The following is a 24,504-nucleotide window of genomic DNA, read 5'->3' as shown; positions in this document are numbered from 1 at the left end:
TCCAAAACCAGACCCAAGTATTTTACTTCATCTTCATACGGTAATATGACACCCTCTAAGAATAGTGTTGGTATTTCTTCCTTGCGTCTTAGTCTGGAAAACCTTATGGCTTTGGTTTTTTCAGCAGAGAATCTGAAGCCCCTGCAATTAGCCCATGTTGTTGCTAAGTTAATAACCTCTTGAATCTTTTGGCCCGTTTCTAATGTTGTCGATTTGCTGCACACAATAGCGAAGTCATCAGCATAAGCCAATCCATGAACTACTGTGGGAACTTGTTCTAATAAACTATTAATGGCTATGCTGAACAGTGTAGGACTCAGAACACTTCCTTGGGGAATCCCTTCCTCTTGAAGATATGCACAAGAGAAAGAAGAGCCCACTCGGACTTTTAGATAACGGTCAGATAAGAAGTCCTTTAAACAATTGAACATATTACCCCCGATACCCCACTCTGCAACTTGCTTCAGAATGCCTCCCCACCAGGTAGTATCGTAGGCATTTTTTAAGTAAAAAAACACACCAATGCTAGAGTTCTCAATTGCGAAGGCATTCTCAATCTCACGAGTGATAAAAAGTAAGGGGTCCAGAGTGCACTTATTTCTTCTAAATCCAAACTGTCTGTTAGATAGCAGATTTTTAGATTCCAGAAACCAAACTAAACGCGTATTAACCATTCTTTCATAGATCTTACAAATGCAGCTTGTTAGAGCAATAGGTCTGTAACTTTGTGGGTCATGAGAGTCTTTTCCTGCCTTTAAGATTCCTATGATGATTGAAGTCTTCCAAGATTTAGGAGAAGATCCAGAAGACCAAAATTTGTTCAGCACATTTAAAAGGAATTTCTTCGACGATACGGATAAGTGACCAACCATGGAATAAAGAATGTCATCCTCTCCAGGAGAGGTTGGGGAGGATAGAGATAAAGCATGATCCATTTCATCCAAGGTGAAGAGAAGATTATATGCCTCCGAGTTCGTATTGGTAGGAGGAATAATCGTGGTCTTGATTTGATTTATGGAGTTTTTGGCTCGAAGGCCAAGCGCCGGAGCCGGTAGGCCATTCAGCGCATATTTATCTTTTAGTTTAAAAGATAAAATACAAATAAAATTCAAGTAAAATAATTAAAACAATAGACATTCACGAACACACTTCAACAACACACACTCACAAGCATTCACACACACAATTTTAAATTTCATAAAATAAATTTATGTCTTTTAAAAACTTTAAAATGTTCTTCACACAAGCTTCCTCCCCTAAAATTTCTTTAAAAGATATATCTGTTAAGAAATTTGCCCTGCGCTTATTAGAGAATGCAGGGCACTGAACTAAAATGTGTCTTATTGTCAAAACTACTTGGCAAGTGGGACATTGGGGGGCCAGCCTTCTGCCCCACTTGCCATTAAACATTTATGTGTAATGTAGGAATGGCCAATTCTCAGTCTTGTCAAGACAATGCTTGACCTTCTGTCCAAAGGAGGACACTTCCAAGGGTTCACTAAGGGATGAATTTCTTTTAATTTATAACTGCCGTCCAGTCTTGTCCATTGCTCTTGCCACTTCTTCATTGTATAACAATGGATCACTTGTTTCAAGTCCGTATGTGGGACTTTTCGGTCTGTTATTTGGTTGAGCCTCGTGGTGGCTTTGGCTGCAGCATCGGCCTTTTAATTTCCAGTGACACCCACATGGGACGGCACCCAGCAAAAATTTACTTTTATCTTCTTTCTGTTGTTTATGAGAATCAGCCATTCCTGTATTTCTTGCACTAAAAAATTATGAGGCAACAAATTATTTACAGAGGATAGAACGCTCATGGAATCCGTAAAAATAACAACATTCCTACCACACGGAACAGAATTAAAAACAAACTTCAGGGCGTTGCTGACTGCCAGCAGTTCAGCAGTAAAAACAGAGCTAAAATCAGGCAACTTTCTCTTTAAAACTGTGCTATCAGTTACAACAGCACAACCAACACCATCTTGGGATTTTGATCCATCTGTATAAATAAAAATGGCATCAGCATGTACTGATAAATGTTCTAAAAATTCATTTTTTAGCTCCACAGCAGTTCTGTTTTTCTTCTTTTTAAGAGGACATATTTCAGTGGGGCATCGGTTCCAAGGAGGGAATTTGGGAGGTGTGATCTCAGCAATTGTGTTAGGAACAAGTCCTACCTTCTCTGTCCCAACTTCACATCTCACTTCTAAAGGTTTCGGCAGAGTACTTTTCCTTGGAGCTCTGTCTACCGGCTGCTTTACAAATTTGAAGTTTGGATTCTGTTTGGATGTCAAGACATGAGATATATATCTAAGGCTTAATTCCTCACTGCGAATATACAGGGGAGGAATTCCTGCGTCCACATACAAGCTATCCACTGGAGATGTTCTATAGGCTCCCGAACAGATCCGTAAAGCCATATTGTGGACTATATCAAGCTTCTTCAATGAACTTTTACATGCCGATCCATAAATTTGACATCCGTAATCCATTTTGATAATGCACAATGTTTGGTAAAACCTTATTAAAGTTACACGATCTGCTCCCCAGTTGAAACCAGACACTACTTTTAGTATATTAAGTTGCTGTTTGACAGTGTATACAACCTCGTTTATGTGATTTGTGTTGGTATTTCTTCCTTGCGTCTTAGTCTGGAAAACCTTATGGCTTTGGTTTTTTCAGCAGAGAATCTGAAGCCCCTGCAATTAGCCCATGTTGTTGCTAAGTTAATAACCTCTTGAATCTTTTGGCCCGTTTCTAATGTTGTCGATTTGCTGCACACAATAGCGAAGTCATCAGCATAAGCCAATCCATATACTCCTGTGGGAACTTGTTCTAATAAACTATTAATGGCTATGCTGAACAGTGTAGGACTCGGAACACTTCCTTGGGGAATCCCTTCCTCTTGAAGATATGCACAAGAGAAAGAAGAGCCCACTCGGACTTTTAGATAACAGTCAGATAAGAAGTCCTTTAAACAATTGAACATATTACCCCCGATACCCCACTCTGCAACTTGCTTCAGAATGCCTCCCCACCAGGTAGTATCGTAGGCATTTTTTAAGTAAAAAAACACACCAATGCTAGAGTTCTCAATTGCGAAGGCATTCTCAATCTCACGAGTGATAAAAAGTAAGGGGTCCAGAGTGCACTTATTTCTTCTAAATCCAAACTGTCTGTTAGATAGCAGATTTTTAGATTCCAGAAACCAAACTAAACGCGTATTAACCATTCTTTCATAGATCTTACAAATGCAGCTTGTGAGAGTAATAGGTCTGTAACTTTGTGGGTCATGAGGGTCTTTTCTTGCCTTTAAGATTACTATGATGATTGAAGTCTTCCAAGATCTAGGAGAATATCCAGAAGACCAAAATTTGTTCAGCACATTTAAAAGGAATTTCTTCGACAATATGGATAAGTGACCAACCATGGAATAAAGAATGTCATCCTCTCCAGGAGAGGTTGGGGAGGATAGAGATAAAGCATGATCCATTTCATCCAAGGAGAAGAGAAGATTATATGCCTCCGAGATTCGTATTAGTAGGAGGAATAATCATGGTCTTAGCTCTAATTCTTCTGAAATCATCTGAATAATGTAGTGGGCTTGAAATATCAGCATAATGTCTTCCAAAAGCCTCTGCTACTTCTCTTGTATCTGATATAAAACAGTCATTTATCTTCAGAATGGGTAAGGGAGATGGAGTAAACTTTCCTTGTAATTTTCCAATCCTATTCCATACTAAGGTAGGGGAAGAGTCATTTCAATTCGCTAATATATTTAATGAAGGCTTCCCTCCTTGCTTTCTTGAAGATTTTCTTCTGCTTTGCTCGAGTTCTTCTGTACGTTATCTTATTGACTAAACAAGGGTATCTCCGATATCTCTTATAGCAAGTTCTTGTAATCTTTCTGCTTATAGCACATTCATCGCTCCACCAGGGGACTACTGGGCGTTGAGGATTACCAGCTGTCCTAGGAATGGAAGAGAAAGCACCAGAGAGTATCATGTCTACCAGGTAGTCATATGCATCACAGTTACTACCAAAATCACTAGTCTTATAATTAATGTCTGTGGATCTCCTAAATAATTCCCAATTAGCCTCTCCTGTCTTCCATTTAGGTAAGCAACAGGAGGGAGTGTTCTTTAAATATTTGATATGGATAGGCCAGTGGTCGCTACCATGTAGATCTTCATCTATTGACCAACTGTAGTCATATCTTAAGGATGATGAACAAATAGTTAGGTCTATAGCAGAACTTGAGTTGTGAAAGACATCAAACCTAGTTTTGGAACAGTCATTCATTAAAATGACATTGTTACTATCAATAAATTCTTCAATTATATTGCCCCAGGGGTCACACCTTGATTCACCCCATAGAGGATGCTTGGCGTTAAAGTCACCCATTAGAATAAAAGGCTCAGGGAGCTGGTCAACCAAAGATTGTAGGTCATTTAACTCAAACTGACGGGGGTGCTTATATATGTCTACGAGTCGATCTTCCAGTTCAGGTTCCAAATATAAAGAATATAAAGTGATCCATTTAGTGGTAAAGATTTGTACTGCACAAGCCTGCAACACCGAATGTAGCTGGACACTTCTGTGGTTTACACATTTCTTAACAATGATACCAGTACCTCCATGGGCACGGCCCCCAATCATAGGAGGAGATCTGTAAAATTTATAATTAAGTCCAACATTAGGGGATAAATTGCCAAGCATAGTTTCTTGCAGACAAAAAACAGACACATCATGTTCTTTAAAGAGAATCCCAACCTGCTCTCGATGAGAATTAAAACCTTGCATATTCCATTGAATTATGGACATTATACTGTTTTCTTTTTCTTTTTGGGGTCTACTGGTCTGGTAAGAGAAGTCTGTGAGAGAGAGGGTTTACAAGGTGGGTTCTTTTCTAATTTCTTTGCTTTCGCGGGTGGCATCCTCCTCTCTGACAATGGTCTGACCGACGATGTAGAGTCCAGGTTATTAGTTTCTTTCTTAGATTGTTTATCGCGATTTGGGGAAGAGGATGGAGATGAGGGTGGACTGTGGAGTCTTTTACTGCGCACAGCTTCAGACTCCATAGCTTCGCTTCTGTGTGCCTCGACTGAGTGAGGCACATCAGTCCGTGATCCCTTTATTGGGGAGCCCCTCGAGTTTGGAAGTTTGACTGATTGAGAGGAGGCTTTATTAGAGGAACCCTGTGGGGTCCCGGCAATGAGAACTTTAGGTGCCCCGCTAGATGGGGCAGGAGGCATTCCCTCAACTGGGGATGGGAGAACCTCCACAGAGGAGGGTTGAGGAGTACTACAATTTCCAACTTTTGAAGAAGAACGATTTGGTCTAGTAGTGACTCTTTCACGCTGAGGCTTGGGTTCAGCATTTCCTTGATCCTCATTGCTTCTGTGCACCTCTACCAAGTGAGGCACACTAGTCAGCAATCCCTCTACTGGGGAGTCCCCCAGGTCTGGAAGAGAGATTGCCTGAGAGGAGGCTTCATTACAAGAAGCCTGTGAGGTTTCTACAATAGAAACCTTAGGTGCCCCTCCAGATGGGGCAGGGGACACCCCTTCAAAAAGGGGTGAGGAAACCTCCGCACAGGAGGCTTCAGAAGTACTAGAAATTCCTACTTGAGAAGAAGAAAGACCATTAGGTTTCATAGTTACAGTTTTACACTGAGGCTTGGGTTTAGTGTTAACAGAACCATTCATATTGGCATTTTTATTTCTATTGGCTTCTACTGTTGGCTGATCCACTTTACTATTTGTTTTAACATCATCACTGTATCTTTTGGAATTACTTAATAGTCTTTTTGCATATCCTACGCTTATATGTTCTGCATGAGCTTTTAGTAGTATTTCCTGTTCCTTCTTATAAATTACACAGTTCTTATTTCTGGCATCATGCTCTTCTTTACAATTTATACAAACTGTTGGGTGGGAACAATCCCCATGTTCAGGCTGAGCACATATCAAACACATTTTGTCCCTTCCACATCTGCGGGAAGGATGGCCAAAACCATAGCAGTTAAAGCACTGAAGAGGACGGGGCTTAAACTGCTTCACATAAACAATTTCTTTTTCTATCTCTACATAATGAGGTAGATCTTCACCACAAAAACTTAGGATAATCGTAGAAGAACGAGGGATTTTTGCAACCTTCCAAACATTAGTTGGGCACATTTCTAAAATCTCTTCTTCATCAAAGTCATACAGATCTCTATTAAAAATTACCCCTTTGGCATAACTAAAGGTGTAGTGGGGTTTAACTTCCTTAATGTCTGATTTCTGTTTCAAGTTGAGCACCATGGCAGCTTGTTCATAAGATTTTACATGAATTAGGAAGGAATTTCTTCCAAATCGTGATACCTGGGAGTTATTCAAATTACCACAGCCAAGGTGACTCTTCAAGAATCTTCTAAACTCGAACAAGTTAGCACGTTCTTTTGCAAGAGTGATAATGAGCCACTTAGCTGGGTTGGGAGGTCTCTGCACACTTTCCTTCCTTTCCTCTACCGGCTTTTCTGGATAAAAGATATCCAAGTTAGGTGGCACTCTACCAACAAGTTGGGCTGAAGATTCATTCTCATTACAATTATTATAATCCAAGCAGGCAGCAGCTGCATCCTGATTAGAAAGAAATGAGATCCACACTAGCCAAGCTTTAAAATTGTCAGTTAGTTTAACTCTGATCTCTTTAATTTGTCAAAATTTACGGAACTTTTCATATAAGTCTGTATAACTCTTATCAAGAGAGACATATTGTAAATGTAAGATTCTATGACTATTAGGGGCAGTATTTGATTGACTGGGGGGAAAAATCCGACTGTCACTTCCACGTAGTGCTCCCTGGGTAACGCTAACGACAGCGGTAGACCACGACAGGCCTAGCTAGCCGGTGGCCTTACTATACAGCTCAAGTAACACAGATGATGCCTAGGACTGGATGGACCACACGGCAACAATCACGAAATGACACTGGACCTTCTTTAAGGAATACACGAATAGCAACCATCAATGCCACTACAATGAATGATAAGTTGGAAGAAGTCGTAGACATGATGACTGACAGAAACATTGAAATAATGGGAATATGTGAAACCAGACTTCTTGGAGAGGGAACAAAAGTAATTCACAACAACTACCAGCTAATTTTCAAAGGAATGGATAATGAAAGAAAATATGGGGCGGCTTTTATTCTAACACCAACTATTGCAGAAAAAGTAGAGAACATTTTTTATATTAATGAAAGAATTCTAGCAATAACAATAAAAGTGGATGCAGAAAGAATAACTTTTGTGCAGGTATATGCACCTCACCGGGGAAGGCCTCAAGAAGAAAAAGTAGAATACTATACAAAACTACAAAGTACCCTGGATTCATGTGGAAATACTATCAGAGTTGTCATGGGAGACATGAATGCACATGTAGGAAGACAGAGGAATAATATAGAAAATGTCATCGGTGCACATGGTGTTGGAGAAAGAAATGATAAAGGAGAAAGACTGATAGATTTCTGCATAGGTAATAGCATGTCTGTGATGAATACCTTTTACCAGCATAGAGAAAGTCATAAATGGAGCTGGTATTGGTGGAATAGCGTAACTGGTGAATATACTGAGAAATCACTGATTGACTTTATGTTAACAACTAACAAGAAACTTTTCAAAGATGTCAAGAGCATACCATCGGTTTCCTTTGACTCGGATCATCGTTTATTTCTTGCGAAACTAAACATTAGGAAGCCAAAGCCAATGAAAAAACTTGTCAGAGAAAGAATTAAATTAGAGAATCTAAAAGAACCAGAAAAGGCACGATTATATAAGGAAAAGATTTCAGAAGTTTATCTGAGCGAGCCGGAAGATACCAGAGACATTGAAGAAGAATGGATAGGCATGAAGGATAAAACTACAAAAATAGCAAAAGAGGTCCTGGAGACCAAGAAAATAAGTGGTGGGAGAAAAAAGAAAACTATATGGTGGACGGATGAAGTCCGGGATGTTGTTAAAAAGAAGAGTCAGTCTTTTAGAAGATGGATGAGAAGACGGACCCCAGAAAATAGATTGGAATACGAAACAGCAAGAAACGAAGCAGAGACAGTAAAAGCAAGAGCCAAGAGAGATTCTTGGAAGAAATTGGGAAAAGAGCTTGAAGAGGATCTGCTGGGAATTAGGAAGCTCATATATAGTTTGGCGAAGAGTTATAAAAGGGGCGAAGAAACAGTAGTAAATACAATTAAGAATAAAGACGGAGTGTTACTAACAGATGAGAACGAAGTAGATGAAAGGTGGAGAGAATATTTCTCAGAATTATTGAATCCTCAGGAATTGGACGATGAGTGTGAAAACACCAGCCTGAGGCTAAACTACTACCACGAAATATCTATCGAAGAAACTAGAGTTGCCATCAGTAAAATGAAAAATGGAAAAAGTCCTGGATGCGATGGCATACCTGTAGAGCTGCTAAAAGGAAATGAAAACACAGTCACGTGGCTAACGAGAATTTTCAATGTAGCTTGGTGTGAAGGTAGAGTACCAGAGGATTGGGGGAAAGCCATTATATGTAAAGTACCAAAGACAGGCGACAAGTCAGAATGCAAAAATTGGAGAGGAATATCCTTATTATCACATGTGGAGAAGATATATGAAAGAATACTTGAAAGAAGGTTAAGAGCGAAGGTAGAAGAAAAATTAGAGGAGGGACAGTATGGATTTAGACCTGAGAGAGGTACAACAGATGCAATTTTCTCCTTGAAAATGCTGATGGAGAAGAGATGGGAATGGGATCAACCAGTGTGTATAGCTTTTGTTGACTTAGAAAAAGCCTTTGACAGGCTACCAAGGAAGATGATTTGGGATACATTAGAAGACCCTATATATGGTGTAGATAGATTACTTGTTAGAGCAATCAAAAGTCTATATAGTAAATGTACCAGCGCTGTAAGAACACAAACTCGCGAGGATAACTGGTTTGATGTAAATTCTGGAGTAAGACAAGGTGGGGTTATATCCCCATTGCTTTTTGTACTTTTTATGGACAAATGTATGAAAAATTTGAGATCTGGAGAGGAAGTTATTACATTGGCATACGCAGATGATATTGCACTGGTTGCAAACAACCCCATTGAACTTCGAAATGCATTAACTGCTTGGAACAGTGCATTGAAAAGAGTGAAAATGAAAATAAACACAAATAAAACAGAAGTAATGATGGTCGCAAGGCAAAAAGAAGAGATAGAAATATGGTTGGGAGGCGAAAAACTGAAATTAGTTGAAGAATTTAAATACCTAGGAGTAAAGATAGATGAAAGGTGTCAAATGGAAAAAGAAATATTAAATAGAATACAGTGCCATACAAATAATTTAAGAACGCTATATCCATTGATGCGAGAAAAACTTATACCCAAGCAGGTTAAGTTAACAATTTACAAAAATATTTTAAGACCAGTTCTAACATATGGGTCAGAAACATGGACATTGACAGAAAGGCTGAAAAGTAAGATACAAGCAGCAGAGATGAGAGTACTGCGAATAATAAAAGGTGTAACAAGGTGTGACAGAATAAGAAATGAAGAAATAAGAAGAGAGCTGGAAATAGAGCCAATATTAGAATATGTAGAGAAAAGCCAATTAAGATGGTTTGGCCACGTCATGAGGATGAATGAGCATCAGTACCCATTAAAATACTACCAGTGGCAGCCACAAGGAAAGCGTCCAACAGGAAGACCCAGGAAGAGATGGAGAGCCGGTATCAGACAAGCCATAGAGTCAAGAGGAAGAACTATGGAAGAGGTGGAGAGTGTGCAGCTGTATGCTGATAGGGACTTGTGGAGGGACTTCGTGAGGCATCATCGCTGACAGGGCATCGCCCTACCTGGTGTATGGTGAGAAAGGTGATTTGATTGACTGATTTTACCGAAGTCCTTTTTCAAGCCAGAGTCGTCAACTGGGGGTTTTATTTTCGTTGAGTCAATATTGTCAACATTAGGATTGGCAATATTAGGAGAGGGATCGGGGGGTTTAGGAGGAGAATCAAGTAGTGGTGGAGGTTTAGAACATTCTGTTTCAACAGCTGCCATCATCGTGTATATTTGTAAAGCCACACCATATATTAAGAAAGAAAAATCAGTGCATAGAAGGAAGATACTGCAGTTGCCCATTGCCATGTGCAATAAAAGAAAAGTCTCTGCAGAGTCGGGAAGTTCCAGAAACGACTATTTACACATGCAGGGCCTTGGAGGTGAGTTAGAGACTTTGTCAACCCGGGGTTTGTCCTCTTTTGTTTTGTCCCATTTAGGATGGGTCCGGCGTAGTCACTCTGCATGTGTACTGGATAGGGAGAAAGGAAGTCAGCAGCCTAGTACCTACCTCACAAACATGCATTCCCCAGTCGGTGGGCTTTCGGCCCTCGCAGGGAGTAGTGACCTCGCGGTATACATTCCCACTTGACTGGGTTCAGACATGTAGCTTGGAAGGCACCAAGATACCAGAACCTTCCTTAACAAGTATTAGAGAAAGATGGTGAAAAAGGAGAGTAGGGTAGCAAATATGAAGGATAGGGATAGGGGAATTCACACTACCCCAAAAACCTCATCCTAAAACAACTGTCATAGGATGAGGGCGACAAATCCTACGAGTATTCCAGTCCATAATCAATGCCAAGCTAGGGTCGTCAACAACAAAGACTTTTGGCTCAGTTTTCGTCTGGTAGCTCGGGGCTGACCTCTCCAGTATGGTTGCACCTGGCTGGCACAGCTCAGCCCGTCCTTACTACACGGAAGCCCCCCGACTACATCAAAGTACTGGGCCTCGTGGGGGGCTCCTCAAACGAGGCAGCAACGATATAGGGCAGGTGCCCACTATTTGACAGTTTCATGGGGTGTATACATCACTATAACCACATCACCATTCCCATAAATCATGTGAGCGGTGTCACAATCATCACCCAGACATTCTGTCGCCAGACACATCCGCTCTGACAATCTGACCCAGCACTTATCGAGCACTCGGAACCAAGATACACACACAGACATACGAACGCACACATAAATGCGGTCAATCGCCAATTCCGAATAACACACAACACAGTAGTAATCAACCCTTGCCCCTGGATATATTATACACTATAAAAAGGGATATAAGAAATAATTTATGAACTAACAACAACCATGTAAAGGGCCGGATTTTCCTATTAAAATTGTTTTCAAGGTGACTAATGAGCACCTCAGAATTTTACAGACTCAGCATTTCCTCCCACAAAAACGGAGTGCAGAGCTCCAGGAGCGGTCGGTGTCTGACGTGCCCTGTGTATCATAGTGTACAGAACTGTGCGTGAACTGTGTAAATAAAGTGAATAAACTGAAAATTGTGATTTGTAACCCCAGGGGGGTTGGTTACAGGGGCAGAACTCAGGAATGGGCCTGCACCAAGGTGGGGTATCAAAGTTTCTGGACTTAGACACCTTAAGGGGGCAGCCGCTTCCCTCCTCAAGTAGACGGAGCGCGCGTAGGTGCGGTGGGACTGAAGCTGATCTTTTGGTGTTGTACGTATCCCTGAGTCTCACGTTATTAACCACGTCAAAAGATGGTATCTTTCTGAACGATTTGCACTTGAAGTAAAAGGAGAGTAAAAGTTGCTCCCTTCGGTTAGAGAGCGGCAAATCACCAGAGAGGACGTAGAGGGATTCGACAGGAGAGGTACGGTAGGCACCAGTACACAGTCGCAAAGCCTGGTGGTGTACTGTATCGAGGGAGCGGAGGGACGTCGCACTTGCTGAGGAATAGATCTGGCACGCGTAATCCAGCCGTGATCTTATGAGGGCGTGGTATAATCTGAGGAGCGAAGGCTGGTCCGCTCCCCAGTCGCGTCCAGAAACCGCCTTTAAGATGTTGAGGGCGGAGAGGGAAGATCGTCTAAGACTGAGGATGTGGCTGTTCCATGTAAGGTGCTGGTCAAAAATGACCCCAAGAAACTTAGTCGACTGTTCATAGGGTATTGGAATGCCTCCCATGATAATATGAGGAGGAACATTCTGGCGCGGTCGTTGTTGAGGCCTGCAAAAGTGCATCGCCACCGTCTTCGATGAGGAGAATCGGCAGCCTCTGCGAGAGGCCCAGGAAGTAGCAGCATTTACACCGCGCTGAGTGCGTGTAATTGCTGTGAAAAGGTTTGTGGAGAAGTACAAAAGGAAGTCATCAGCGAAGAGTGAGCACTGGAGCGAAGTGTCTGCCTCAGCAACCGCCTGGATTATCCCATTGATGCTGACCAAGAACAAGGTGGGGCTGATGACGCTGCCTTGGGGGACACCTTGCTCCTGGGGCTTGGGCGACGAATATGCTCCGCCGATCTTCACCCTCAGAGTTCTATCTGATATGAAAGCTCGAAGGAAGGAAAACATCCTACCCCGCACTCCCATCTCGAGGAGGCTCATCAAGATACCCCCTCCCCAAGTCGTGTCGTACGCCTTCTCTAGGTCGAAGAAGACGGCGATGGTATTCATGTTGCGCACTAGGGCGTCCTGCACGTGTGTCGAAAAACGGAGCAGAGGATCTAAGGTGGAGCTGTGTCGGCGAAAGCCGAACTGGTAAGGGGTGAGGTGGTCTCTACTCTCCAGGTGTTGGGTAAGTCGAAGGTTGACCATCCTCTCAAACACCTTGCATAACACACTCGTCAGGGCGATCGGCCGGTAACTAGAAGGGATCTGGTGATCCTTGCCTGTCTTGGCTATGGGGACGATCGTAGACGATCGCCAAGATGATGGTAAGAGACCAGAGTACCAAATCCTGTTATATATCGTCAGAAGGGTTATGAGAGCCTCCGAAGGAAGGTGGTTAATCATGTCGACACTAATCGTGTCATCGCCTGGGCTAGTATTCGGCGTCTGGTCGATGGCGTGCTTGAGTTCGCGGAGGGAGAAGGGCATATTGTAAGCATCAGTGTCTGTGGGAGCGTGGTCATCAAAATTCGTCACGTGATCCGGTAGCTGGAGTTCTCGATGTAGGGCAGTAGAGCTGGAAACACGGGAGAAGTGTGTGGCGAGTTCCTCGGCCACCTCGCACGGGTCTGAGACAACGGTGTCATTTATAAGGAGGGACGGCTGAGGAGATGGTATGTACCTGCCAGAAAGCTTCTTCACTCGGTTCCAAACTGACGCCGAAGGCGTCGACATTTTAATGGTCGATACGTAGTTCTGCCATGACTTGCGCTTCGCCTCCTTCATATACTTTCGTTTGATCGCAACCGCTTTCTGGTACACCATTTTATTGGTCTCCGTCGGAAGGCGACGGAAACGCCGGTAGCAGGAACGAGCGGTGTCACGAAGCTTCCGGCAGGTGGTGTCCCACCAAGGAACAGGCGGCCTGCCAATCGGCGGGCGGCTAACCGGTATAGAACCGCCGGCGGCGTTAAGAACAATTGAGACGAATTGCTTATAAGCTTGAATCGGGTCGTCCATGTGCAAGTCACTTAGTTCGGAGCACAGCTCCCCAAAGAGTGACCAATTTGCCGCTTTCAACTTCCACCTTTGGGGCTGGGAGATGGGGGGAGGAGAAACACGAGAAACTACTACCGGGTAGTGGTCGCTGCCGTGTAAATCCGCACACACCCTCCAGGAGAAGTCCACGAGGACCGCTGAAGTGCAGATCCCAAGATCCAGGACAGAAGTAGTGTCGAGGAAGATGTTATGATAAGTCGGGTTTTCATCGTTCATGAGGGAGACCTCGTTCTCCTCTAAAAGTTTTTCAATGGCGCGGCCCTTCTCGTTACGGGAAGAGCTATGCCATAAAGGACTGTGTGCGTTCAGATCACCAAGAATAATAAATGGGGGTGGGAGTGCATCGACAAGTTCTTGGATGTCGGAAGCACGAACGCTAGAGCTTGGCGGCAGGTATAGGGAGCAGATTGTGTAGCTCTTACTAAGGATGGCAGCTGCCGCCTGGAGAGTTGTGCGCAAAGGGATGGTAGTGTGTTGAACGCTTGCGTGGACGACTATTGCAGCACCACCCCTGCTTGGAGAACCAGCTGCAGGAACGGTACCGTAGAACCTGTAGTTCATATACCTAGATTATAGTGACTGGAGGGAAGCATAGTTTCTTGAAGACAGACAACTCCGGGGTTGTGTTGACGGAGGAGGCACTTCAACTCCTCCCCGTTCGCAGAGAGACCTCGGATGTTCCATTGAAGGAGTGTCGTGGGAGGTGAGAATTTGAAGGATTAATTAGAGTGCCGCCCCCCGATGGGGGACGGCTTAAGTTGGCCATCATGGGGTTTACGAGATTCGCGTCCCATAGGTGTTTTTTGAGGTAAGATCTTGGCTCTCTGGTCTCTTTCTTTCGGTCTTTGTTCTGGAGATTTAGAAGACGGATCGGGATTAAAAGGCGGTTGTTTCTTCGACGGATCTGGCGTGGTTTTGATAGGGTGAGGCTGTGTAAACTTTTTATTGGATCTGGGGGACACTAAAGGAGGTTGAAGGGAGGTGTTCGAGGGCGCGGTCTTGGACGGGCGGTCGCTCGAGTAACCATCGGGCAGGGGTCGTTTCTAGGGAAGCTTCTTGCCGGAAAGGGCAGGGGGATGTTTAGGTAACAGCGGGAGTGATGGAAGGTCCAAAAGCTAAGTTGTGGAGTTGCTTGGGCTCTTCATCACAACGTCCTCGGTACCAGGAATCTCCCCATCCTGCACAGACGACGGGGTGGAGATGGATGTCATCTGGGGGAAGTCACTCATTGATGAAGAGTTGGCACTAGAGTGCGCCATTGGGGGCTAAGAGCTCGATTGCCCCGAAGAGGGGGGACTTTTTTTTCAAAGGATGGTGTGGGCGATCTATAGACCTTAGTAGGAGACTTTGATGACTTGCTGGGTTTAGAGTTGTTCCGGGGCGATCGTGACTTACTGATTTCAGGGCGCTTCTTCGGTGATCTATCAGAAGACATCACGGGTCGAGAAGAAGGATTAACTGGATCCAGAGTGCCAAGATCGGATGTATTTGTCAGATGTGGAGGGGGAGAAACAAGCATAAGATTACCGTCGGTGACGCGAGATATGATACGCTGGGAGGTCGACTGGCGTGAAGATTGAGAGGGTTGCGCGGGGACGGTCGCAGCGGATGATGTGGCATCCGGATGTGATGATGAGGGAAGGAGCGACGGGTTAGCCTTTACTCAAGTCTTCGTTGCCGACGCGTAAGATGCGGGTCGCTGACCACCCCGTAGGATGGCTGCAGCACCGCGAAAGCGGGTTCGGTTATTGTACGCAGTTTCCGAGACCAGTCTCTGCCAGGAGTGTTCCTCACACTCCTTCGATTGATTTGATTGATTAATTAGAGTGGGCAAAAGCCCGGCACAGGGTCGTTAGACCATTCGTGCCATGGGATAAAATAGATAACGAGGTTAAAATATTAGATTCTAAAAATTAAAAAAAAACTACAACGTTATTGTCTGACTAATTATTAAAATAATTACGAAATATATACGAAGCCTAGACATTAAGTAGCGAACTACAATAGAAGTAAGATTACCAATACATAGGTATGACACAGTTAAGATTAAATATAATAGAATAAATTAACGTCTTTTAAAAATCCTACAAGGGGTTGTATCATGGGTGTAGCACCAAGCATCTTACGGAGGTCAGGAGGGAGGCCCCACTTCCGCCGCCAAGGCTCGTAGTATCTGCACTCGAGCAGGAAATGACGAACGGAAAAGGGAGAGCCACACCTCTCGCAAGAAGGGGGAATCCGGGGAAGAGAGAATAAAAATTCGTGGGTTATCTTTGAAGGAGTGTCGTGGGTGGTGAGAATTTGAAGAATTAATTAGAGTGCCGCCCCCCGATGGGGGACGGCTTAAGTTGGCCATCATGGGGTTTACGAGATTCGCGTCCCATAGGAGTTTTTTGAGGTAAGGTCTTGGCTCTCTGGTCTCTTTCTTTCGGTCTTTGTTCTGGTGATTTAGAAGATGGATCGGGATTAGGAGGCGGTTGTTTCCTCGACGGATCTGGCGTGGTTTTGATAGGGTGAGGCTGTGTAAGCTTTTTATTGGATTTGGGGGACACTGAGGGAGGAGGCTGAAGGGAGGTGTTGGAGGGCGCGGTCTTGGATGGGCGGTCGTTCGAGTCGCCGTCGGGCAGGGGTCGTTTCTGGGGAAGCTTCTTGCCGGAAAGGGCAGGGGGATGTTTAAGTAACTGCGGGAATGATGGAAGGTCCAAGAGCGAAGTTGTGGAGTTGCTTGGGCTCTTCATCATAACGTCTTCGGTGTCAGGAATCTCCCCATCCTGCACAGACGACGGGGTGGAAATGGATGTCATCTGGGGGAAGTCACTCATTGATGAAGAGTTTGCGCTAGATTGCGCCAATGGGGGCTGAGAGTACGATTGTCCCGAAGTGGGGGGGCTTTTTTTCAAAGGATGGTGTGGGCGATCTATAGACCTTAGTTGAAGATTTTGATGACTTGCTAGGCTTAGTGTTGTTCTGGGGCAATTGTGACTTACTGGCTTCAGGGCGCTTCTTCGGTGATCCATCAGAAGACATTACGGGTCGAGAAGAAGGATTAACTGGATCCAGAGTGCCAAGATTGGGTGTATTTGTCAGATGTGGAGGGGGAGAATCAAGTATGAGATTACTGTCGGTGACGCGAGATATGACACGTTGGGAGGTCGACTGGCGTGAAGATTGAGAGGATTGTGCGGGGACGGTCGCGGCGGATGATGTGGTATCCGGATGTGATGATGAGGGAAGGAGCGACGGGTTAGCCTTTACTGAAACCTTCGTTGCCGATGCGTAAGACGTGGGGCGCTGACCCCCCCGTAGGATGGCTGCCGCACCGCGAAAGCTGGTTCGGTTATTGTACGCAGTTTCCGAGACCAGTCTTTGCCAGGAGTGTTCCTCACACTCCCTCGAGAATGTGCGGTGAGTGCCATTACAAGCAGCGCAGTTTGGCGCAAGATCGCAGCATTCACCCTCAGTGACGTGGGATGTTTTGGCGCAGTTGCGGCAGAGGGTAGGAGAACCAGATATCTTGGAGGAGTGACCGTACCGGAGGCAGCGGGTGCACGTCCTTGGCGATTGAACGTAGGATCTAACCGTACAGCGGTGGGGTCCAATCACGATCACGTCCGGGGGATTTGGGTCGGAGAACTTTAATATTATTAGTGGCGTTGGGACAAACTTTTGTTCTTCTGGGCTGTACTTGGACACTACGTGGGTATCCAAAACGTTCTGGGGGCACATGTTAAGGAGGGTTGTGGTTGGAAGGCTCCTAAGGGAAGAGTTAAAAATCTTACCCTTTGAGCCATTATAGTCATCATATGGAGAAATCTTGAGGATTCCGCTGCCATAAAAATCTCCGGACATACCCTGGAGCATAAATCCCTGGTGGGGTCTTGCCTTCACTAGGTAGGTGTTGCGACCAAAGCGCGTGAAGATTTCTGGAGTGAGTGGAGGGTTGGCGAACATTTTGTTGATCATATTAAATATTAGGACATCGTTACTGCCCTCCTCGACAGTCACTAGGTTATACATGGGGGCTAAAGCATAAGGATGGGGACGTTCAGGGAACTCGGGGGTAAGGTATGTATCATTAGGGACGAAGTCATCGTCTTGTTCTTCAATATTTGATATTTTTAGGATGGAACATTTTAAGATCGAATCCGCGATTTTATTACCATTGAGGGCAACGCTGGCTGCAATGCATTCTGATGGAGCTAAGAAACGCACATAAAAGTTGTTATAACCTGACTTAACACGAAGAGAGATACGTTCGACAGTACCAAAAGGGGTGGCATTCTCCTCTCTGACAATGGTCCGATAGATGATGTAGAGTCTGGGTTATTAGTTCCTTTCTTAGATTGCATATCACGATTTGGGGAAGAGGATGGAGATGAGGGTGGACTGTGGAGTCTTTTACTGCACACAGCTTCAGATTCCATAGCTTTGCTTCTGTGTGCCTCAACTGAGTGAGGCACATCAGTCCGTGATCCCTTTATTGGGGAGCCCCCCCAAGTTTGGAAGCTTGACTGATTGAGAGGAGGCTTTATTAGAGGAACCCTGTGGGGTTTCAGCAATGGGAACTTTAGGTGCCCCTCTAGATGGGGCAGGAGACATTCCCTCAACTGGGGATGGGAGAACCTCCACAGAGGAGGGTTGAGGAGTACTACAATTTCCAAGTTGTGGAGCAGAATGATTAGGTCTAGTAGTGACTCTTTCATGTTGAGGCTTGGGTTCAGCATTTGGTTGATCCTCATTCCTTCTGTGCACCTCTACCGAGTGAGGCACACTAGTCAGCAATCCCTCTACTGGGGAGTCCCCCAGGTCTGGAAGAGAGATTGCCTGAGAGGAGGCTTCATTAGAAGAAGCCTGTGAGGTTTCTACGATAGAAACCTTAGGTGCCCCTCCAGATGGGGCAGGGGACACCCCTTTAACAAGGGGTGAGGAAACCTCTGCAGAGGAGGGTTCAGAAGTATTAGAAATTCCTAGTTGAGAAGAAGAAAGACAGATTTCATGGTAACAATTTTACACTGAGGCTTGGGTTTAGTGTTAACAGAACCATTCATATTGGCATTTTTATTTCTATTGGGTTCTACAGTTGGCTGATCCACTTCACTATTTGTTTTAACAACATCACTGTATCTTTTGGAATTACTTAATAGTCTTTTAGCATGTCCTACAATTATATGTTCTGCATGAGCTTTTAGTAGTATTTCCTGTTCCTTCTTATAAATTACGCAGTTCTTATCTCTGGTATCATGCTCTTCTTTACAATTTATACAAACTGTTGGGAGGGAACAATCCCCATGTTCAGGCTGAGCACATATCAAACATAGTTTGTCCCTTGCACATCTGCGGGAAGGATGGCCAAAACCATAGCAGTAAAAGCACTGAAGGGGACGGGGCTTAAACTGCTTCACATAAACAATCTCTTAGCACTAAAGGGGACGGGGTTTAAACTGCTTCACATAAACAATCTCTTTTTCTATCTCTACATAATGAGGTAGATCTTCACCACAAAAACTTAGGATAATCATAGAAGAACGAGGGATTTTAGCAACCTTCCAAGCATTAGTTGGGCACATTTCTAAAATTTCTTCCTCAAAGTCATATAGATCTCTATTAAAAATTACCCCTTTGGCATAACTAAAGGTATAGTGGGGTTTAACTTCCTTAATGTCGGATTTCTGTTTCAAGTTAAGCACCATGGCAGCTTGTTCATAAGATTTTACATGAATTAAGAAGGAATTTCTTCCAAATTGTGATACCTGCAAGTTAGTCAAATTACCACAGCCAAGGTGACTCTTCAAGAATCTTCTAAACTTGAACAAGTTAGCACCTTCATTTGCAAGAGTGATAATAAACCACTTAGCTGGATTGGGAGGCCTCTGCACACTTTCCTTCCTTTCCTCTACCGGCTTTTCTGGATAAAAGATATCCAGGTTAGGTGGCACTCTAGCAACAAGTTGGGCCGAAGATTCATTTTCATTGCAATTATTATAATCCAAGCAGGCAGCAGCTGTATCCTGATTAGAAAGAAATGAGATCCACACTAGCCAAGCTTTAAAGTTGTCTATTAGTTTAACCCTGATCTCTTTAATTTGTCCAAATTTATGAAACTTTTCATATAAGTCTGTATAACTCTTATCAAGAGAGACATATTTTAGATGTAAGATTCTATGACGGGCAGTATTTGAGCTATTTATTGGTTTCTGAGTATCTAAAGATGTTTTCATCACTTCAGAATCCATTCTAATTGTAAGTTTCTGGGCTACAGAATTATCTGTCAATGAAGTCTTAGTATTTTTACCAAAATCCTTTTTCAAGCCGGAGTCATCAACTGGGGGTTTTACTTTTGCTGAGTCAATAGCGTCAACATTAGGATTGGCAATATTAGGAGAGGGATTGGGGGGTTTAGGAGGAGGATCAGGTAGTGGTGGAGGTTTAGAATATTCAGTTTGAACAGCCGCCATGATCATGTATATTTATGAGGCCACACCATATATTAGGAAAGAAAGATAAATGCATAGAAGATACTGCAGTTGCCTGATGCCTCAAGCAATAAAAGAAAAGTCTCTGCAGAGTCGGGAAGTTCCAGAAAAGACTATTTACACATGCAGGTTCTCGGAGGTGAGTTAGAGACTTTGTCAACCCGGGGTTTGTCCTCTTTTGTTTTGTCCCATTTAGGATGGGTCCGGCGTAGTCACTCTGCATGTGTACTGGATAGGGAGAAAGGAAGTCGGCCTAGTACCTACCTCACAAACATGCATTCCCCAGTCGGTGGGCTTTCAGCCCTCGCAGGGAGTAGTGACCTGGCGGTATACATCCCCACTTGACTGGGTTCAGACATGTAGCTTGGGAGGCACCAAGATACCAGAACCTTCCATAACAAGTACTAGAGAAAGATGGTGAAAAAGGAGAGTAGGGTAGCAAATATGAAGGGTAGAGATAGGGGAATTCACAGAGGAAAAGGGTGAGGGACCCCCTATCTATTCACTACCCCCCCCCAAAAAAAAAAAAAATTGCTCAGTTTTCGTCTGGTAGCTTAGGGCTGACCTCTCCAGTATGGTTGCACCTAGCTGGCACAGCTCAGCCCGTCCTTGCTACTCGGAAGCCCCCCACTACATCAAAGTATTGGGCCTCGGGGGGCTCTTGAGATTTTTAGTCCATCTACTTTTGATGACTCACAGATTTTAGCTATTGTACTTGTAAGAGATACCAGTCTACATTTTGTTGGGTGTTCCTTGTTCCCCCTTTATATATTGGCATGATATTGGCATTTTTCCAGTCTTCTGGTACCTTTCCTTCATTGAGTGAGCAATTTATTATCTTACATATTTTGTCCATTAGTTCATCTATACATTCTTATAGCATCCAGTTTGCAATTCTTTCAGGGCAGTGTGATTTTCAGACATCAAGGTTCATTATTTGGTCCCTTATTTCTGTCACAATTATTTTTCTCATTGGGGGGATTTTTCTCCCCTTTCTTCATCCCAATTGTGTGTTTTCTTTTGTGAATACAGATTTCAAAGGTTTGTTACTAATTTCAGCCATTTCTACACCCTCTGTGTATTCTATGTTCCTTTGACAGTTTTACTATTTCCCATTTATTCTTTAGTTTTCCATTTACATATCTATAGAATAATTTAGGTTGATCTTTAAATTTGTCTATTATGTCTTTTTCAGTTTTTTCCTTCCCTGTGTATTTTTACATACTCATTTCTCTTCCACCTGTGTTTCTTCACTAACCCTGGACAGGTAGCGTTGTGTCAGATCCGCACCAGGGCGCTGCGCAAAAAGCGTATTTTTGTTTCTGCGCATAGACGCCTAGCATGATCTCGCTTGTATTTCGGGGACCATTAGTCATTCACCGGCCTCAGTGGGGCAACACATGTGTCACCTCTGCTCTGCCGCCTTCACCCGCTATCACCCTCCAAATTTGTAAATGGTGCATATCTAACACCACGCTACCGTAACTCGGGTAAGTCACGCAAAAGTTTTGCATTTTACATTACTGCATATTACTTAGTGAAATAATTTTATTGTGTTTATCGGAAAATATCAGTGATTGGTGTAGCTACCCATACCAATCACCATATTGGATTGGAGGGCAGCGAAAATGTGATTTAGAGGCTAATTTCCAATTTTCGATTTTTTTCTATTTTCAAATTTCAACATGGCAAAGAGAAGCCTGACGGAGGAGTAGTATTTGCAGGCCCTTTTCATGAGTAGCAATGAAGAAGAGCCTTCTACAGTGACTTTTGAGGCACACAATGTCTGTAACGACCTGCACAATGCCCTAACTTGGCAGCAGGAGGAGGATGAGGCCCAATGTGTGGCTGCTGAACCTGAGGAAGAATCAGCTGATGAGTTGCAAGATTTGGCTGTCTCACAAGCATTTCATTTCCATTCCCTTGCTCCTGGGCCTTCTTCAGCTGCTCCTGCGCCTCCTTCACCGTCTCCTGTGCCTCCTTCACCGTCTCCTGTGCCTCCTTCACCATCTCCTGTGCCTCCTTCACTGTCTCCTGTGTCTTCTGCAGCATCTCCTGTGTCTTCTGCAGCATCTCCTGTGCCCCCTGCAGCATCTCCAGTGCTTCCTTCAGCGTCTCCTGCTGTTACAGCAGCTGTTCCAATTCCTGCCCTTAGTCGCATAGAGTTCAGGAGTAGGAAAAGGAGGAGAGGCCCTCTTCGCCCTGCAGAAGGTGTGGCATTGAAGAGATTGCTGGATGACTCCTACAAGGCTAAGGACAACACGAAGTGGCACTCAGAGCCAAACCCAACAATGCCACCCATCATAAAGATCGTGGTAAGTTTCACGAATTATTTTTTTTTTACCAGTTTATACTTACTAAATATAATTTTTAACATTTTTGTCCTCATCTCGGGCCATTGTAGATTACTTTTGCAAAATTTCATGCATATTCATTAATTATTACTCTAAATATGCCTTTCTTTTACGTAAATTGCGCACAGTAAGGGTTACATTGAAACTAAACCTTTTTAGTTTATAGTCACTAAATATAATTTTCTAAGGTTTTGTCATCATCTAGGATCATTGCAGATGACTTCTGGAAAATTTCATTCAGATCTAATGAGTACTACTACTATAGATAGCCTTCCTTTCACACCAAAAATTTTAGTAATTTTGTGTATAAAAAATTAACCGCTTTTTCTTTTCTTTACAGATTTTGCAGTTTTGCTCCAATCAACAATGTTTTTACATCAATCAACTCAGGAACTCTTCTACTTTCAAGAAAACACTCGTTATTAGTGGAATTTGGTATTCTAAAGTGTACAGTGCCTGTTATTTGACCAAATGTCTATTTTTATACATTTTTTCGTAATCATGTAAGTAAAGTGTTATTTTTATATTCAGCGTTTTTTTCTTCTTCACCAGTAGAAAGTAGAGTCTCTATATTAGTAAACTAAAAAAAAAATAAAGAAGGGCATAATGGTAACTGGGTATAAGCGCCCAAAGTGAAAGTAACAGATATGACACCACGCTACCCATAGCGGGAGAGTTTGTCCACGCTACCTGTCCAGGGTTAAAGAGGTTTTCCCAACTTGCTTTTTGAAAGAATTTTCAGTTTCCCAAAATCCATTTTGTTATATATTCTTCCTTTTCTGTGTTTCTCATTCCTCCCCAAATACATTTCCTCTTTTAGTTCTAGGACATGTAGTATGTGGTCACTTTTCCCAATTGGTGTCTTGTATTCCATTTTATTCACAATTTCTGGCTCTAATGTAAATGCTAGATCTAGTCTCGATGGTTCTTCGTTATTTTTATATCTGGTATTCTCTTCTACCCATTGTGTCATTGTATATTCAATGGCCATGTCCAGTACTATATTTCCCCAAAGGCTCCTCTCCACCCTTCCCTGTCATCTCCCAACATATTTCTTTAGTTAAAATCACCCATAATTACTGAATTTCTTCCTCTCAGCATTTCATTTAATGTATGCATTGTGTCTTCAACATTTTGGAATGGTCACACTCCTTCCAAGAATGTGCTTTTAGGGGCATGCATATCACCACAATTTTTCTACTTTTCATGTCACTATTTTCAACTTTTCTCATGATCAGTTCCACGTTATTATCTCCTGTGATCCTCGTCAAAAATATGACTCCATGTTTTTCCTCTCTATTTTTTATCCAGTGATTATATAAACTTTGTCCAATACTATTTGGTGGTAGTGGACCTTTTAATCTCATCTCCACAATTCCAATTATATCTGGTTTTTCTTCTGCCAGATAATCATTTAATTCATCTAATCCTGAAATCAGACCATCTATGTTGGTATACATTACTTTTAATTGTTTTCTGTTTCCTTTCTTTTGATATACCATTTTCTCAGCCTCAAGTCCAGCACTCTCCAAAAAAACTTGCTCTTTTCAGTCTCCGTTCTTCTCTTGTTTTTTTCATTAGCTTCATTTTTTTATGTCTTTTCTCCCTCTTGTTCCTCATCACTCATTTCCTTTTTATCCATACATTTTTGTAGTTTTCACTTTTTGCAAACTTTGCAAATACTTCCACTATCATTTGTGACATTAGTTTAATTTTTAGAGGTCTATTTCTTTCTTTAGAGTATAGTCCCATACTATGCACTTCTATTTCTTTTTTCATCTCTTGCCCCTCCTCTTTTATCTTTCAGAATTTCTCTGGCTATTTCTTTCCCTCTTTTTTCTCTTAAGTATCTAGCTACATTGTGTTTTTCTTTAATAGCATATACCATTATGCACTTTTTTTTATCTACTGTGTCCCTGACCCAACTGTCTTTCTCTTTGATTACTTTGATAACTGTTTCCTTTGCATTTTCTTCCACTTGTTGTACAACTTCTTCAAAAGTTATTTTTTGGTTTTCTTGATCTACTTTCCATTGGTTTTTGATTTCTTGAAGATCTGTCTCCTTTATGCTATCTCCAATATTCTCGGTCACCGCTTGTATTTGTTCTTTTACTTCTCTTTTCAAAGCCTCATTTTTGTTAGTATTTTAATTTTTCATCCTTTCATTTTCATTTTTTACTATGTTTAGTT

At 42.9% G+C, this 24,504-nt stretch overlaps 2 protein-coding genes across 4 annotated transcripts in view; one reads left to right on the top strand and one right to left on the bottom strand.

Moving 5' to 3' along the window:
* Positions 1–24,504, bottom strand: part of LOC143036742 (solute carrier organic anion transporter family member 4A1-like) — a 332,110-nt gene that overhangs the window by 282,554 nt on the left and 25,052 nt on the right. The window lies entirely within an intron of this gene.
* Positions 20,544–22,816, top strand: LOC143036758 (uncharacterized). Its single transcript, XM_076204464.1, has 2 exons — positions 20,544–22,275; positions 22,655–22,816. Exons 1-2 carry the CDS (start codon positions 21,694–21,696, stop codon positions 22,811–22,813), a joined length of 741 nt encoding a protein of 246 aa, XP_076060579.1. The 5' UTR covers positions 20,544–21,693; the 3' UTR covers positions 22,814–22,816.

The sequence above is a fragment of the Oratosquilla oratoria genome, chromosome 2 (genome assembly GCF_046742065.1).
Source record: "Oratosquilla oratoria isolate Oo_2021 chromosome 2, ASM4674206v1, whole genome shotgun sequence".
NCBI classification, from domain to species: Eukaryota; Metazoa; Arthropoda; class Malacostraca; order Stomatopoda; family Squillidae; genus Oratosquilla; species Oratosquilla oratoria.
This window is presented reverse-complemented; position numbering and strand designations above follow the sequence as displayed.